The sequence below is a fragment of the Thalassophryne amazonica genome, chromosome 5 (assembly GCF_902500255.1).
Source record: "Thalassophryne amazonica chromosome 5, fThaAma1.1, whole genome shotgun sequence".
NCBI lineage: Eukaryota > Metazoa > Chordata > Actinopteri > Batrachoidiformes > Batrachoididae > Thalassophryne > Thalassophryne amazonica.
In genome coordinates this window covers 112,041,127-112,057,677 of record NC_047107.1, presented here as the reverse complement: position 1 = coordinate 112,057,677, position 16,551 = coordinate 112,041,127, and the positions used below count along the sequence as shown (strand labels likewise).

At 38.6% G+C, this 16,551-nt stretch overlaps 1 protein-coding gene and 1 long non-coding RNA gene across 4 annotated transcripts in view; one reads left to right on the top strand and one right to left on the bottom strand.

Moving 5' to 3' along the window:
- Positions 1-6,882, bottom strand: part of LOC117511140 — a 25,297-nt gene extending 18,415 nt beyond the window's left edge. The window contains exon 1 of the long non-coding RNA XR_004560897.1: positions 6,374-6,882. This is a non-coding gene — a long non-coding RNA (uncharacterized LOC117511140). The remainder of the gene's footprint in view (positions 1-6,373) is intronic.
- tbx1 (T-box transcription factor 1) lies at positions 5,401-16,551 on the top strand. 3 transcript variants are annotated; one of them, XM_034171117.1, is made up of 8 exons: positions 5,401-5,927; positions 6,968-7,307; positions 8,867-8,968; positions 9,322-9,493; positions 10,202-10,357; positions 11,884-11,951; positions 13,370-13,470; positions 14,938-15,320. In XM_034171117.1, the coding sequence occupies exons 1-8, from the start codon at positions 5,759-5,761 to the stop codon at positions 15,318-15,320; spliced, it is 1,491 nt and encodes a 496-aa protein (XP_034027008.1). In that variant the 5' UTR covers positions 5,401-5,758. The 3 variants fall into 3 exon arrangements, with proteins under 3 accessions (XP_034027008.1, XP_034027009.1, XP_034027007.1); XM_034171116.1 differs by having other exon boundaries at positions 5,759-5,927; positions 6,917-7,307; positions 14,938-16,551; XM_034171118.1 differs by lacking the exon at positions 8,867-8,968 and having other exon boundaries at positions 5,402-5,927; positions 6,917-7,307; positions 14,938-16,551.

The window sequence follows — 16,551 nt, the reverse complement described above, 5'->3', positions numbered from 1 at the left end:
TCCTCATACAACTTAGTATCAATTAGAAGCTCAGTCGTGCTTATCTACCTCTCTCCCAGCCTTATTATTTTCATCTCTCCCTGTGTTCCTGTCTCGGTACACAGACAATCCAGTTGTACTTGCCTCTCTTAAAACAAGGTATCAATTTTTACTTCACTTCAAATGTGTTTCTATTTCTGTACTTGAATCACCTCTTTTCTCCCTCCTTTTTAGACACTGCATTTCATCTATGAGGCAAGAATGGCATTAAATGCTTCTATGATCTTTTTAGGGATAATAACTTTTACTTTTTTTATCTTCCTTATTTGACCTGCCCTCATCTCATTTATTTTGTTTATTATTATTAGTAGTAGTAGTATTACTTTTCAAAATAGACAGTCTGCATCTACTATTTTTCCAGAGTTCCCCGTTCAGCCCCTAAACATCTTTGGGAGAACCTCTTTGAACTTATGCCCCATAAAAAGCTCTTACATCGTGGATATATAATCTTGTTATTTCAATTGACAATCATTCAGTCAATAAAATGATCTGTAATTGGGAACAAGAGTTCAGGGAGGTTTTCTGGAATAAGGCTGTAGACAGAATTCGTATGCGATCATCTTGCCCAAGACTTTCCCTAATTCAATTTAAAGTAGTACACAGGCTGTATTTATCAAAAGTTCAAATTTTCCAAAATTTATCCCAGTGTTTGTGATCTGTATGATACATGGAACTCCTCTCCCTGTGATTTAAGTCCATCCCAGTTGGGTTGTTTGTCATACATGTTTTCTTTGCCCCAAACTTAAACCATAGTGGATTTTGGATTTTGATGTTATCTCTCACATTCTTGGAGTCAGGCTGGAGCCTTGTCCAATGATCGCTATTTTTGGAGTTCTTGGAGTCCACACTATGTCCCTGAATCAAAGGCGGACGTAATTACCTTTACCTCATTGCTAGCACAACACAGAATACTACTGTCCTGGAAAGCTCCACGTCCCCCATCCATGTCTTAATGGTTGAAAGATCTCATGTTTAAAAAAAAAAAAAAAATCTAATTTATATTCAGAAGGAGGGCTGATGGGTTTCTAAAACTGTGGCAGCCTTGTATCGCTTATCTTGGATCATTGAAAACTTTTGGACCTGATTGAGCTGATTGTCATGGGAGTGTTGTGTGTGTTTTTTATTTATTTATTTATTTATTTATTCATTATTATTTTGTGGGGCCTATGGTATGTTGGAATTGGATGTTCATGAATGTTCGGATTGTATAGCACATGTTTGATTTTACTTTAATTGTGCTTGCACTTTCGTAGAAAATGTGCTGGTATTTGGTCTTTTGTTGGGGGAAAAAGCTATAAATATATTTTTAAAAAAAGTTAATACAAAAAAGTTATTACAAGGCTTCAGGCATTACACTGCTGACATATTTAAAATATTACATTTGAATGTCTGCAGGTGAATATAATTGCTGTTTTTCTTTGATTTTCTTCCTTCATAACACACCTCACCACAATTCCTAAAAGAAGACAGAAAGCATCAGTTGTACAAGAATAATAATCATGATTGTAAATTGTGTTACACTTGTGACAATTTTTGTAAAAACTTTTTAAAGCATTGAGATAAAATATTATTGTAATTCTGGACCTCATTATTAAACATTAGTTGAAACAAGTTACCTTCTCATTATGTAAGTAAATGCTAAAATATGAAGGAAAAATAAAATTTGCTTCTTTTTTTAACAAAAAAAAAAAAAATGTGACTGTCTAATTTGCTGATGTCACTTCAAGTAAACCTGCTCTGCATTTTAATTAAAAGGATGGATCCTATTTTCTACGGGGTTTTTTTTGTTTTTTTTTTGTTTTTTTTGGGCGTGTGTGGGAATATTTGTCGGAATTTGCTGGAGACAGACACTAGGGAATAATGATTTTCACCTTTGGTCAGCCATTGTGTTCATTTCCATTGTCTTTTTATGTGTGTATCCTTTTATGATGACCCTCAATGTACAAAGAGAACTGAGCTGAACAGGAAAAACACATTTATATGCCAACAAGGAAACGACTTTAGGCTCATTTTTCCTTTTTCTTTCATTCTGGAAATGAAGAGGAAAAAAAGCAACAAGTCACTGTAACAATAACACGACAAAACAGCCAAATCTTCATAATATGAGATAGAATGAGCACTCATTATATTTCATTTGTATTTGCTGTGATATATCTGTCTAGACTGGGTGAAGACGATGTACAAACACCTGTAACGTGCGCAAAAACACACACCGGCCGTTGCTACATATTTATTTGAAATCAGCATCATCGAAACTTATTTTATTTACATTTATTCTTAATGGAACTCATGGAATCACGGTGTAGGAAGGAAAAAAAAAAGTCTTCAAAATATCCAAATAACCAACCAATGACAGATTGTGTAAATAAATGCACAAACGAGGAAAAACAAATAAAGAAATCAAATAACTATTCAGCTCTCCGCTAAAATGTTTGGATATTTTACTGGAAACAAAACTGCAGATAGAATATATGCTGATTTATTTTTAAATATACTCTGGAAGTGTCTGGATTGAATGAAAGCATTCACAGATCAGCGCAGGCAAACACAAAAATGACCAACGCCTGCACCTGCAACAAAATAAATACACTGAAGATCAATTAATTGATTTTCAGAGGCAAATCATTTTCATTCGTTGAGTCATTTTCGCGAAGTAATAAAACCGACTGATTAATATTAAAAAATATTGCATTTCATCAAAATTACAATTACAAAACAACGAAAAATAGACATAAACCTATAAATATACTTTATTCTGGAAAACGTTTATCAATGATGTGATAGTACACAAATAAAATAATACACAAAATTCTCTTTGGGAGATTAAACAAATTGATTTTCCTGACATTTAATAAACTGGGTAACATAAGTTAAGTGCCATCCTAAACTTGAATTTATATTTGAAATGATTTGCTGTTTGCTAAAGAGCAGCAGCACTTACACATCGACCCTCTGCTGTCAACGGTCAACTGTTCACTTCCTCTGCTTCTTATTCAGGGATTTGAACAAATATTTTGACAGGATCGAGTTTTATACGTGGACTGCCGTCTCGGTCCCCACAGCAAAATCGTTGTTTTTTAATGATTAACCTGTGATTTATTATCTGCTAATTGATGAGTACGTGTAAATCAGTATTTTGAATCAACTCTTTATGACGCAGACGGGCTCATACTGTCAGAAACATCAAAGATTTTGTTGGCGGTTTGAACCACATGCAGACACGACCAGATCAACCTTTATGTTTAGAACTAACAAAAATAACTTTTTAAGATCTATGCCATTTAATAAGGCACGTGCGCGTAAAAGTGATTTGTCACATTCCAGGACCAGGCAACCACGCAGGCCTCAGACAAGTTCCCTTCGGGGGACACGCATCTTGGTGTAGTTAAAAAAAAAAAAAAAAAAAAAAAAAAAAAAAAAAAACCGCAATGACAAATAAATCATTTCATTACCACGGAAGTGAAGATTGTGCGTAAAATAAAAAGTGACCATGGTTAAGAAGTATGAATCTGACACAAATTCTCCCAAACAAGAGCAAGCTGGAGCATGAGTATTAAATGAATTTTTGTGGAGCCACTAATTGTCTACATTGAAATTATATGTCACCTTAGACTTTAAAGGGGAAAACGTCTTAATAATTTGACCAAAGAGGCCGGAAAATCACACCACAATACTGCGTGTAAATTTAAAATGATCTCAGCTATAAATAAATTAATGAATAAAGAAATCTGAATGCAGTCAAATCAAAGTGGCTATTTTTGTTTCAAAATAATGAGGTTTTAAATACCAATTAAAAACTAAATACACTGACCAGATTCAACACTGACAAACACCATTAAATCAGGAGTAAACAAATATATTTTGCGCTCCCATCGGTCACTGACTGTATGTATATATGTGTGTGTGTGTGTGTGTGTGTGTGTGTGTGTGTGTGTGTGTGTGTGTGTGTGTGTGTGTGTGTGTGTGTGTGTGTGTGTGTGTGTGTGTGTGTGTGTGTGTATTTAAATTTGTGCCACTGTTTGTCAAAGTAAAACTTTAAATCAGCGTTAAAAATTATTTGACGTTCAAACAAGGTGAAGTAATTTTGTTTTGTTTTTAGATTGTTCGATTGTTTGTGGGCAAAAAAAAAAAAAAAAAAAAAAAAAAAAAAAAAAAAAAAAACAAGAACACGGTGACAACTTATTTCTTTTATTTGATTGCGTGGCAGCACTTTGCGGGTTGTGGGTCACCCTTCTTGTCATGCGCTCACAATGATTTTGAATTCAATCGATTCATATTCACGGCATTGTGAGGAATCTTAGAACATTTTACATGACTTTAAATATTAATTTAAAGTGCGGGTTTTGCTTCTTTTTTCCATTTGTGGCGCCGCCGCGGGCTCTCACACGACTCGTTTTTATTCAGATTCATATTTTCATTCATCATTTTCTGTTTTCGGCTTTTGAGGCCCGAAAGAGAATTCCAACACCGTCCTCCTTTCGTTTTGATCTTGTATTTTGTCTATCACCTGAGTATTTACAAAGGAGGCTTCCGACTTGGCAATGATGAATTGAGCTGGCGTAAAATAAATAATTATAATAAACATTTATGACTGTGCGTGATTTATCCAGTGGAACAATCAAGATGAGTGTGAGATGTCAATGTGCGTAAAGTTGCTTTACTCCATTTAACACCTTAGATCTCCAAACGCCCAGAACTGAATAAAACCGTTTTATCCAAATCCTGCTGCTGCCTTCGTGTTTAATTCATCGGCTTCAGTAAAAATAAGACTCGACCTTGAACTCGGCAGCTCAAACAGAATAAAAGTGGTCGCTGCGCATTAAAGTTCAGAGGCGCACGGGGGACAGGTCAAGTCCACGCGTGTTTTCTTCTGGCGTCCTGCTTGTCTCTGTGCGTAAAATAGTACGAGAGATTAAAACCGCAGTTGAAAATCTGTGCTACAAACAAACGAATAATTCGGTGGGTAAATAGATGATGCTGGTGTAAATAAGGGGAAGAAGTGTTAACGCGCGCACATAATGTCCACCGTGCGTGATATTTGAGCGCTAATGAAGACTTCATTCAACAGTGTGTTAATGCGCTTTAATAAACCACATTTTCACGAGAGTCACAGCTTTTCTTGGATCAATTAAGAAAACTTTGTGAAAAGTTGGCGCAGCTTTAATGCTTCTCCTTTAAAATAACGAAAGCAGTAGACATTTAAGTTGAAGGGGTTTATAGACTGGCTTGCACACAGATGTGCACATTGGTGAAAAAGTGGCGCACTGTGAAGCCGGACGTTGTAATGACGTTGTGATTGAATTGAATTGACCGACGGGGTCTTATTGAAATAAAACATCCAGCGCAAAGGCGCACAGACACTTTTTTCCACAGTGGTGCGGGGGAGGCGTGGATCTCTCTCACTCTGGCATTCTCCTCAAGGCAGGACTCAGATGACACCACCACGACATCGACCGGAGCTCAAACACGAGAATCTGCGTCCGGATGAGTTTTAATAACAGGACCCGTGTTTTGGGGGGTTTGGCTGAATGATTCCGACCGCTGCAGGAACTTTAAGAATTGTTTGTAAGTGGGGCGCCGGTGGCGGAATGTGAAAGCCCCAGTTTTGGCGCATGTTCCTCTTCATTCTGCGCAGCCTTCTCCTGCTTTCTGCGCGGTTGGAAAGCAGAGGAGGTGGAAGAGAAGGAGGGACGGCTTTTCCCGACTCGATCCCTTGCCTATGGACGACGGCGGTCCCCTCTCTCCAAAGGCAAATGCTTTCAGTATTGCCTCTTTGATTTCGGCTGCAGAACAAGCGGGAAACGCGGCGTTTGAGAGACAGAGCAGCGGTCAGGAGAAGCACAGCTCCTTTAAAATGCACTACAGCACTGTCACCCGGGAAATGGAAGGTAAATGTGATTGTTAGTGCTGCTGCACCAGAAATAACGCACCACCACCACCATCAGCCAGAAACGCGGCAACTGCAGTTTCATGGTGTTCGGGGCATAATTGCGCGCTGTTTGGAACGCGTGGCTGTCCGAATAAGTTTAATGACAAAAGTTAGTGTGTCCAAAGAAAGCAGCCAGTGTGTGTGTGGGGGGGAAGGAGTTCCCGATCCAAAATCCAACAGCGCTCCACAGTCAGATTTATGTCGTGGGACAGCGCCGCAAAGAAATGAAAAGAGGAGGAGATTTTACGGGGACACACTGTGCGTAATGGTAAAAACAGTCTATAATAAGCATAGCCAACTCCGAGAGGGGCGTCCTGTGGATCCATCCCATTAATCCATTTGTCCATAAAGCAACAATCACCTGCCCGCCTGCTTGTTTACTCATGCATATCGACGTTTGTTTACCTTGTAAACGCGTTTACGCAGAGATCCTCTGTTGTTTGTAAACGGGGTGCAGTGGGCGATACTCTTATCCAAAAGTTAAATGGATGCCGGAAAGCACATTAAAAAGGGGCGCACTTCTCTGTCAATCAGTCTCGTCCCGTGGCGAGGAAAAGGCGCATTACCTGCAGTTCCTTATCTAAATAGAAATAAGAACCGGTTTTATCGCAAAGGGGAGGCCCCCTGCGTCAGATAAGAGAGGAGACAAACAACAGCGGCGCACAACGCAGGCGGCTCATTCATTTACGCACGCACAGCGCACAGCGCGGTTCGGTGTTTGTTCGTGCAGTTTGGTGGGAACGTTTTGGGACGTTTTAGCGCAGACTGACTGCTGTACAGGACGCCACCGCAGGGACTGCCGCACAGCCGGGGGCGGGAATGGCGCATTTCTACCTGCCATGATTTGGAGCTCACAGTTCGGCTTCATGTTTTTCTCACTGTTTGTGTTGTAACCGACTTCTACCGAAAGGCATTTGAAGTAAATCCAGTTTTTTGGGATGATTTCAGCCATATCCAGCCCGTGGCTGACGCAGCTGTCCCATTTTTGCGATGTTGCAGCCTTCACGACGAGCAGCCTGAGCAGCCTGAACACGCCGGGCGGATACCACCTCTCTCCGTCCCCCGGGGACCCCTACAGCCAACATGAGTCCCACTTTGAGCCCTGCACGGCCGCCCAGCACAACTACACTTATCCGGCTCCTAACCCGGCCCAAGCGCCACCGAGCGACGCCGGGACGCCCAACTGCTCGTCGTCGTCCTCCAGCTCGACGCCGAACAGCAAAACGATGGTGAAGAAAAACCCAAAAGTGGCCAACATTAACGTGCAGCTGGAGATGAAAGCGTTATGGGACGAATTCAACCAACTTGGCACGGAGATGATCGTCACAAAGGCCGGGAGGTGAGCGCAATAAAAAAAAAAACAGGATTCACTTTTATTTAAAATCTATCATGCTATTATATTTAATACCACTAGAACCGCAATTACATAATTATTGTTGTATTTTAAAAGGTTTAACAAAAATGCTTCAAAGTCACGAATACACAAAAATAAACACAGAAACGTGTGAAATTCAAAACGAAACTGATTTTAAAAATAAATAAATAAATAAATAAAATAGAAAAAATAAAACGTTTCACAAACATTCTATTTTGCTTTCTTTATTTAACTTTTTATTGTAACCTCACAGCCATACACATTTGAAACATTTTTAATTGTATTTAGTTCACAATAGAAAGCTTTTTTAATTAAGTTTAATTATGAGTCCAAACAAAAATGATGACGGTTGGTTTTCGTGTAGTTGAGTAGAATCAGATATAATTAAAATATCGTCTTTTTTTCTGATCACCCGTAGTTTATAGCTGGTAAACACCCTCTATTTTATGATTTTACGCGTCATAAAGCAGCGGGTCAGATTACTGGTGGCAGTGTCGTTTTAATTCGTTTACTCTGCGTGTCCACATCATTTTCACATTTCCAACATTTTCCTCATTATAATCTGATTTACCGAATAAATAGTTTTAATTTACATTTATTTATTTATGTCCTGTCACTTTAAGGCCGTGTCTGACATTTTACTTTGAACTTTATGGCTGCTTTTTCTATTTTTTTTTTTTTTTTTTTTTTTTTTTACAAATTGGAGCCCGTTTTTAACGACCGGTTTTGTGGCGCTGACTCTGTACCGGCGGTGACCTTTGGCCCCCCCCCGTGGTGACTGAGCCTCGTGACAGAGGAGCACTTTAGAGCTCCTTCAGGCTCACAGAGCCACGACACGGACGTTAATTGAGCGTTTATTTTTAGGATCCCTTTCCCCGACGTGGCGGATTCCTCAACTTTCAGATCATCTTCCACGAGTGGACCACACGCTGGAATAACAACCGCTCACTTTGGGAAGGTGAACACAAATCCTAAACCAAAAGTTTCAGGGAAATTATTACAAAGTCCTCACATCTGGCGATGAAACGCTCAGAAAAATATAGGCGTGCAAAACATACATCTAATTAATAAATATATTTTGAGTGGACTGCGTGATTTTTTTTTTCTTTTGAACAGGTAAACGTGCAGTTTGGATTTTGAACCTCGTCATCATAACGCAAGCTTTAAATTCTAAACTGGCTTCCACAAATACAAGAGTGGCACCTGCGTGAACGACGCACGTGTCAGCGGGTGTATTTCCAAAAAGAGAGAGGTGGGGGTAATTTAAAAAAAAACGCGACCTTTGTGCATGTAGCTTTCTGTATCTGGATTTCATCCGATGATCAGAAATTTAAGCGCTCACAGAAGCTAAACCCCAGAGTCCCGCTGTGGATCAAACTTTTACGCGCGAACTAAACCGCGTCACGTTCAATAAACTGCAGCCTCCATCTTCAAATGACCTTCACATTCTGCTCTGTAGGCCTGAAGAATTCACAAAACAACCCGTTCGAACACTCATTCCAGTTTTTTTCCCCTCTCTCCAGGAGAATGTTTCCAACTTTCCAAGTGAAAATATTTGGAATGGATCCTATGGCGGACTACATGCTCCTGATGGACTTCTTGCCTGTGGACGACAAACGTTACAGGTGACGTTTTAAACACGTTAAAGCAGATCATTATGAAACTTTAAAAACACTGCAGCTTCAACGGAGGCGCGCGCACTCTGCTGCACGTGGAAATAAAAAGTGTAACATCCGTGGCACAAATATAAACCAGTAATCTGCATTTATATTTCCATTTTACGCACCAATGACTTCGGGTGAAAATTAAATTACTACATCATATTTATCCTTTATTATAATTTGACAACAGATTGTTTGTAGGTGTGGCGTGGCTAAAAGCTTAAAACACGCAGAGCTGTTTTGGTGCAAAAAGGAAAACTCTTCAGTGCACGGGCCTCATTAAACTCACGCCCATCTCCCCTCCCTCCCTCCAACAGGTATGCGTTCCACAGCTCGTCGTGGCTGGTGGCCGGTAAAGCGGACCCCGCCACGCCGGGCAGAGTCCACTACCACCCGGACTCTCCGGCCAAAGGAGCGCAGTGGATGAAACAGATCGTCTCCTTTGACAAACTCAAACTCACGAACAACCTCCTGGACGATAACGGACACGTGAGTATACGTCAGAACGCAAAAAGAAAAAAGCGCGCAAACTTTCCTGGCAGCTGATCCAAACGTGCATGTGGTCGCAGCGTGGATGCTGATTCAATTAAATAAGCGTCTGGACATCAAATAAATCACAACATTCTCGAATTACCGCCAGAAGCACATTTTCATTTCAGCACTAAGGAGGCTTTGCTCCAAAAGTGACGCTCTGCAGTGAAGTGGAATATTTCACCAGTGGAAATTATTTCTGCTTTTGCTGGAATCTTTCCACGCTTCACGTCTGCTGAAATTAGTCTTTTCCCCTCTTAAAAAAATACTGTTAGCAAATGTCAGAGAAAATGGAGACGCAGATTAGAATCCTTCAGGCTCAGACCCACGGAGCTGCACGTTCATGTGTCCAACGCAACCCAATCTCACGGCAGCTCGTGATGGCATTACGAAAAGTAAATTAATCTATGGTTCGTGGGAGCAGAAAATGAGGAATCATGGGGGGGAGCTGGGGGGGGGGGCGGATATATTTAGGAGAAGGGGTATTAGAAATAGTAAAATAAAAAAAAAAAAAAAAACAAACCCACGTCATGAACTTGACACCCATTTCGTGATGGGGGCACGAAAAAAGCGTGAGACTTGAAATTTTGCAGCACAATCACGTTCACTAAACCAGTTTAGTTTTCCCGGAGATAACGATTCTCTGTCCACCCACGTGTTTTGCAGATCATTCTGAACTCCATGCACCGTTACCAGCCACGATTCCACGTGGTTTACGTGGATCCCCGTAAGGACAGCGAGAAATACGCAGAGGAGAATTTTAAAACATTTGTCTTTGAGGAAACCCGCTTCACGGCAGTCACAGCCTACCAGAACCACCGGGTAAGAACCTCACACCCCAGGCAGAGGAGGGGGGGGGGGGGGTCTCCAATTATTTGCAATTTGCACTTCTGGATCACTGCGATGATGCAGAAGCCATACGTATATATATACCGTATATGTATGTATGTATGTATGTGTGTGTGTGTGTGTATATCTATGTATATGTAAAAAAAAAAAGTGTTTTTTTTCTCTCCATTGTGGCCCCAAGTTCTGTTCTTATTTCAAGTTATTTCAACGCAACGCATCTTTACGTTTCATTTAACACAAGTTTGATTCATGATGACGAATGGATTTTGCTGCAAAATAACAGAATGTAACATTGGATCATGTTATAATAATAATGTTTTTTAAATCCTCTCTCCGAGATCTGTTTGGATGGGCATTATTTCGACACATTTACGGCTGCAGGTTAGAAATGAAATTCAAATTCTAATTCTGAAATTGAGCTCAATCGGTAGTATCGGTAGTAATTATAGAAATTATCGCTAATAAGGGTGTATCAATAGATATCAGTGAATGCAGTGACAAGTTTTAACAGTCACTTAAGAGTCAACTCATGTGTCTAATTATCATTTATTCAAGTGTTCATGTTGCTTAACGCAGTCAGTTATAATAATTAATTATAATTAATTGTTTTTGTTAAAATAAAAAATACAAATCAGTGTATTAAATAAAATAGAAATACATTAAATATACACGGTAACACAAAGAGCATATAAAACACTTGTTTCCATTGTGGACCAATATATATCACAAATAAACATAGCAACCATATATAACATTTGCAGTAAAATTTGAGACAAAAAATACAAAATGACTAATGATTAAGTAATGAAGAGTAGTTCAAAATTAATTAAAGATAACTAATGTGTTTAGTGATCATTTATTAATGGTGCTTATTTCTCTTTATAAATTGCTGAGTAATGTATTAATTACTTCCTAGTTACCATGAGCACCCAAAATAAATTATTACTAAACAGTTACTTCTTTATTCATTATTTAATGCTTGTTACTGCATTACTTAATTAATACACCATTATTGTAAAGTGTCACCAATTTATCTGAAATGAATTTGGAAAGATGTTCATTAATATTACTATTATTATTACAGTTTTGAACTTTCTTTTTGCCTGTATATCAGTAATAAGAAATAATCACTTATTAAATCTGCTATTTTTTACTATTGATCATTTATGTATATTAAATAAATTAGTTTTAAAGTATACATCTGTTTTATTGTAAATAAATAAATGCAAAATAAAAAGCTTTCCCTCTGCAAGGAAAAGTATTCTAATGGTGTAAGAAATCACTGCATCACTTTCACTGCATAATTTCTGTAAGTGTAAGTTACAGTAATTTGTGCTTTAAGCCCCTTTGATCTGATTTGGAAACTGTTCATTACGTGATTTTTTTTCTTTCTTTTTTTGTGTGTGTGTTTCCATCACACTAACCTGTTTCCTGCAATGATATGTGAACAAACTGAAATATAGCCGTGAGGTGCGTCTGATGTTGTTTCTGGATTTCAGATCACACAGCTGAAAATTGCCAGCAATCCTTTTGCAAAGGGCTTCAGGGACTGTGACCCAGAGGACTGGTGAGATTTTACACTTATTTACTGTACAATGTGTGCAACAGGCAACCTGTGCCTGGGAGCATTTGCAGAAAAAAGGTATTTGTTTAATCTTATGCTGGTGCCAGATGGGTGGAGTTTTTCCACTTAAGAAAGCACAATCAGTGCCTCAAATGTAGACGTTTAAGGGTAATTCTTAGACTACGGGCACTTATTATGTCCTTTGATCATATTGTATGAAAAACAGCAAAAAGGGGAAATTTCACACTTTTATAGTTATCTTTACAATGAAAGTGTGTTAAGAAATTTGTTCTAGTAGTCTATGATGACTTTTTCACCTTTTTTCAGCATCATTATATGCAAATATTGCCGTTTTGTGCTTGTCCCACACCCAGACTTTTGATCTTCAATGATAAAAATGAATGGTAAAGAAATGTTTTTTCTAATGTTTTAAAATATCTCTGAATAAAATATCAGTAAAATAATCAAAACATAATTGGGGTATTCAATGTCATACAACTGTTGTGATTTTTTTAAACAAAATGTAGTTGTCCCACACTATTGCCGTAATTTCCACCACAACACTGTAATGTACCTTTAAACAGTTTGTATGAAAGATTGTTTGGGTAGTTTCTATGGAGATAAACAGTGACATCAGAGCACATGTATATAGCGCCAAATCACAACAAACAGTTGCCCCAAGGCGCTTTATGTGGTGGAAATTACATTTACAAGGCCAATAGTGCCCGTAGTTAAAGAATCAGCCTTAAAACAAATGTAGGAGATTTAAAAGTCAGTCAGATGTGAGTTTTCTCTCTTCTTGTCACTGAGACAGGAATTACAATTCTGGTAAATGGACTGCATTTATATGGCACTTTTCCATCTGAATCAGAAGCGCAAAGCGCTTTACAATGATGCTTCGCATTCATTCATGCATGCTCACACATTGATGTCAGGGTGCTGCCATGCAAGGTGAACACTACACACCAGGAACTACTAGAGGATTAAAGACCTTGCCCAAGGGTCCTTAGTGGTTGCATGGTCAGGCTGGGGCTTGAACTGAGGATCTTCTGGTCTCAAGACCAATGCTTAACCACTAGACCGTCACCTCCCCCACATTACCATATCAGATTAAGCACACACATCTGGTACCCCAGAGACAAATGATCTACTGCAAACTCCGCCCACCCAAGGCTGAAAAAATGTTGAATTTGAAAGCTTTAACTGAAGCGGTGTTTTTTTTTTTTTGTTTGTTTGTTTTTTTCCCTTCAGTGTGAGTCGTGTGTACTTCACACAAATGGTTCTTTTACAGTAATGGGACTCTCAATGTGTGAAGGTTCATGCCTCAGTGTAAACTCGCATCATTTTAAAGTGTAATAAAGAAATAGTTGCTTTGACACTGGTTAAATGAGTGTGTAACTGAACCGTTATCCGTGCTGCAGGCCCAGGAATCACAGGCCCGGCTCTCTGCCAATAATGAGCGCCTTTGCCAGAACGAGAAACCCGATGTCGTCACCCCCTCAGCAGAACGGCACAGAGAAAGGTCTGCAGCTCGATCACAAACTTCAATCATCTAAAATCAGATTTGACCTGATGGCCTTTTACCTTTGTAGTAATGCATTCACAACACTGACTTCTAATTCTAATTCAGCTTTAAATCTCAGCCAGTGCACGTTAGCCACAGCTGCAGCTCTGCTTTATGTTTGGAAAAGCTGCAGATTTTTTTTTTTTAATTGCTTGACTTTTTTCAATAATACTTTATTTAAAAGCAGAAAGTCCTTTTTGACCCTGAACTCTAAAGTATCTGGAGACATGTTTTTTATAACAGTTTGAAAGTTTTTATTTTGGAATATATCTGCACGTAGTATTTTATGTACTTACTTAAATTTGCATTTTGGAACAATTATTCTGGGCTTATATACATGCGCGCGCGCGCACACACACACACACACACACACACACACGATGCAAACCATATAATGTCCTTAATTCTTTTGAAAACCATCAAATATGGCTACAAATCCATTTAAAAATAAATATAAATACTGTATTTTCCAGAATATGTCGCACGTGTCAAAAAATGTTTCTTGAAGAGGAAAACAAACGAATGAATTGCACTGGAATATATGTCGCAGCTTTTTTTTTCTTAATTATCAGCTCTTTGATTTTTCTTTTGATTTTTTTTTTTTATTTAGAATCAGAATTAAATTTATTGCTAAGTTCTCACAAGGAATTTGACCTGGTATCATTGGTGCATAAACAACAACAAAAAGAAAAGGGAAAAAATACTTCTGTGTGCATTTTGGTGTTTTTGTGAATTGTTGTATAATTCTTATTATGCTTATTATTTTATCATTGGAGTTTATTTTGTTGTATGTTTTGATTTCTGGGAAAGCCCTAAATAAATAGTTATTATAATTCTTCTTCTTATTGTTCATAATGAATGTGATTTTTTTTTTTTTTCCTCAGTATATACATCACACTGGAGTAAAAGTTACAAAAAATACTGTATATGAATTCTGTGGCCACTTTTCACGATTAAAAAATGTATCTTATTTTAAGGCAATAAACAACTAATAAATCACTTCAGTGTTTTTGCCATTTAGCAGAAAAGACATTTAATAATTTTTTACAATCATGTTATGATCTTTGTGTTGCACTGCTCAGCAAAAAGTAGTTTTTAACACACAAACACACATTTGGTGTATAGTTGCACTATTTAGTTGTCTAAATAGGATTTTAAATTGCTAGAATATCATTGTTGTTCTTAAATATTGATTTTTATTTTATGTATGAAAATGGCTCATAATTTAGTGAATAAAAAGTAAGACCACTTGGCTGCTCCCAGTGTTCAATTTACACTTTGACCCACATCAGTGCATAAGATACTTTCTGTGTGATCCTTGATAAACCCAAATCTGTCAGTACAAGCCAACTACCATATTAAAACAAACTGGTGTGAAGTTCAAACATTGTAGCCGTAACTTAACTCGTATTTCTTTCTGCACAGATGACAGCAGGCGGGAATATGAGCGGGACCCTACTGGCACACCCATACACGCCGACCCGGCTCACCAGCTGATGTCTCGAGTCCTCAGTCCAGCCCTGCCCGTCCCAGGAGGCCTCCACGCTGTCCCGCTCACCAGTGGCCGACCCAGCCCTCCGCACGACCTCAGACCTGACCCCCATTCTCTACCCCCGGACACTCTGCACCATCACCCCTACAAGTACCCCAGCACCTACGAACACTACCTGGGAGCCAAGAGCAGGCCATCACCCTACCCCTTACCCAGCATCAGAGGACACACTTACCACCATCACATGAACCCGGCCACAGCTAATATGTACTCAGCAACCAGCGGTCCCACCAACTACGACTACGGGCCCAGATAATGCCTGCTGTCCACAGAAGGATAACGTAAACAGCACTGTGGGAGCGGAGACAGGCCGAAAAAGAAACGGCTTTGTGCATTCACAAGCTGAACCGTCCTTGCTGCTGGATAAATCTGCCATATTTATTTAAATAAACAGTTTTTGTACAGGAGAAAGGGCATCTGTTTTGAGCCCTGACAGAGATCTGCTGTGACCTTTGAACCCAAAGGGCAACAGCCCTACAAGGGAGCTCCTGATTGGAGTGGACAGTGAACCGACAGGAGGGACAGAAACTCTGATCACAGACTGGAGTTGAGTTTTCTTTTTGTGTTGGATGCACTTTTAGATTTTACTTGTTTTTATTGCTTTTAAAAAAGCCATATCTTATATATAAATATATTATGTATATGTATAGTCATCAACCTTCTAGGTAGGCGAAATGTTTGCATGTTGAGATCATCAGAGAGGGTGTCGAAACACATCAAATGTTTTAGTTTGGGGCCCGGGGGGTGGGGGGGTGAGATTTGATTTTGAAATGACGTGAACATCTTGAGCCGCTCTGAGAAACTTGTACAAGGCACTGACTTGTAGCAATTCAAAGTAAATAAATGAAGCAGAATGACTGTTCTGTATCTGTAAAATAAATAGTAAATTCTTGCATTTCATTAAAAAAACAAAAAAAATTACCGCCAGTCTTACGGTCAAAGTACTATCTGAGAGAAGTGGGAATTTACCTCACGGCAGGGTTCACATTGTTCACAGTTCCATCTGAATTTGCCGTAGTACTCCCTGCTGCTGTGGCTGGTCTCTGAATGCGTCACTGCATAGCTAACCAAAATATTCACACACGTTCTCTGTATTTAAAAAATGATAATAATAATCTGGCTTCATCGTAAAAAAAAAACAAAAAAAAACATTTTTGATCTCAAGGTCACAACAAATCTCTACAACCTTGCCAAATGAAATAAAACATATAAATTACAAAGGACTGCATAATTAAACACGGCCTTTATTATTTAAAATAAAAATATTTACACACAGCTGTCCTCAAATTGTGAATTGCAAGTTTCAAATCATTGAACAGCCTTTGATGTTTAGTTAAACAATTAGGACCTTTATTTAATTAAGATCATGTTGTGAAGCTTTAATTTCATATTGAAAGAGCATAATTCAAAAAAATATAAATAAATAAAAAATACATACCAAAAAAAAAAAAAAAAAAAAAAAATGCCAGGAGCAGCCTTATTTTTAA

What these genes read in the sequence shown, in the direction of transcription:
- tbx1 (XM_034171116.1), top strand. Translation starts at nt 5,759, where the DNA reads ATGGACGACGGCGGTCCCCTCTCTCCAAAGGCAAATGCTTTCAGTATT. An exon ending in ATCGTCACAAAGGCCGGGAG is followed by an intron (nt 7,308 to 8,866) that starts GTGAGCGCAATA and finishes CCCTCTCTCCAG; the next exon opens with GAGAATGTTTCCAACTTTCC. An exon ending in CAGCCTACCAGAACCACCGG is followed by an intron (nt 10,358 to 11,883) that starts GTAAGAACCTCA and finishes TCTGGATTTCAG; the next exon opens with ATCACACAGCTGAAAATTGC.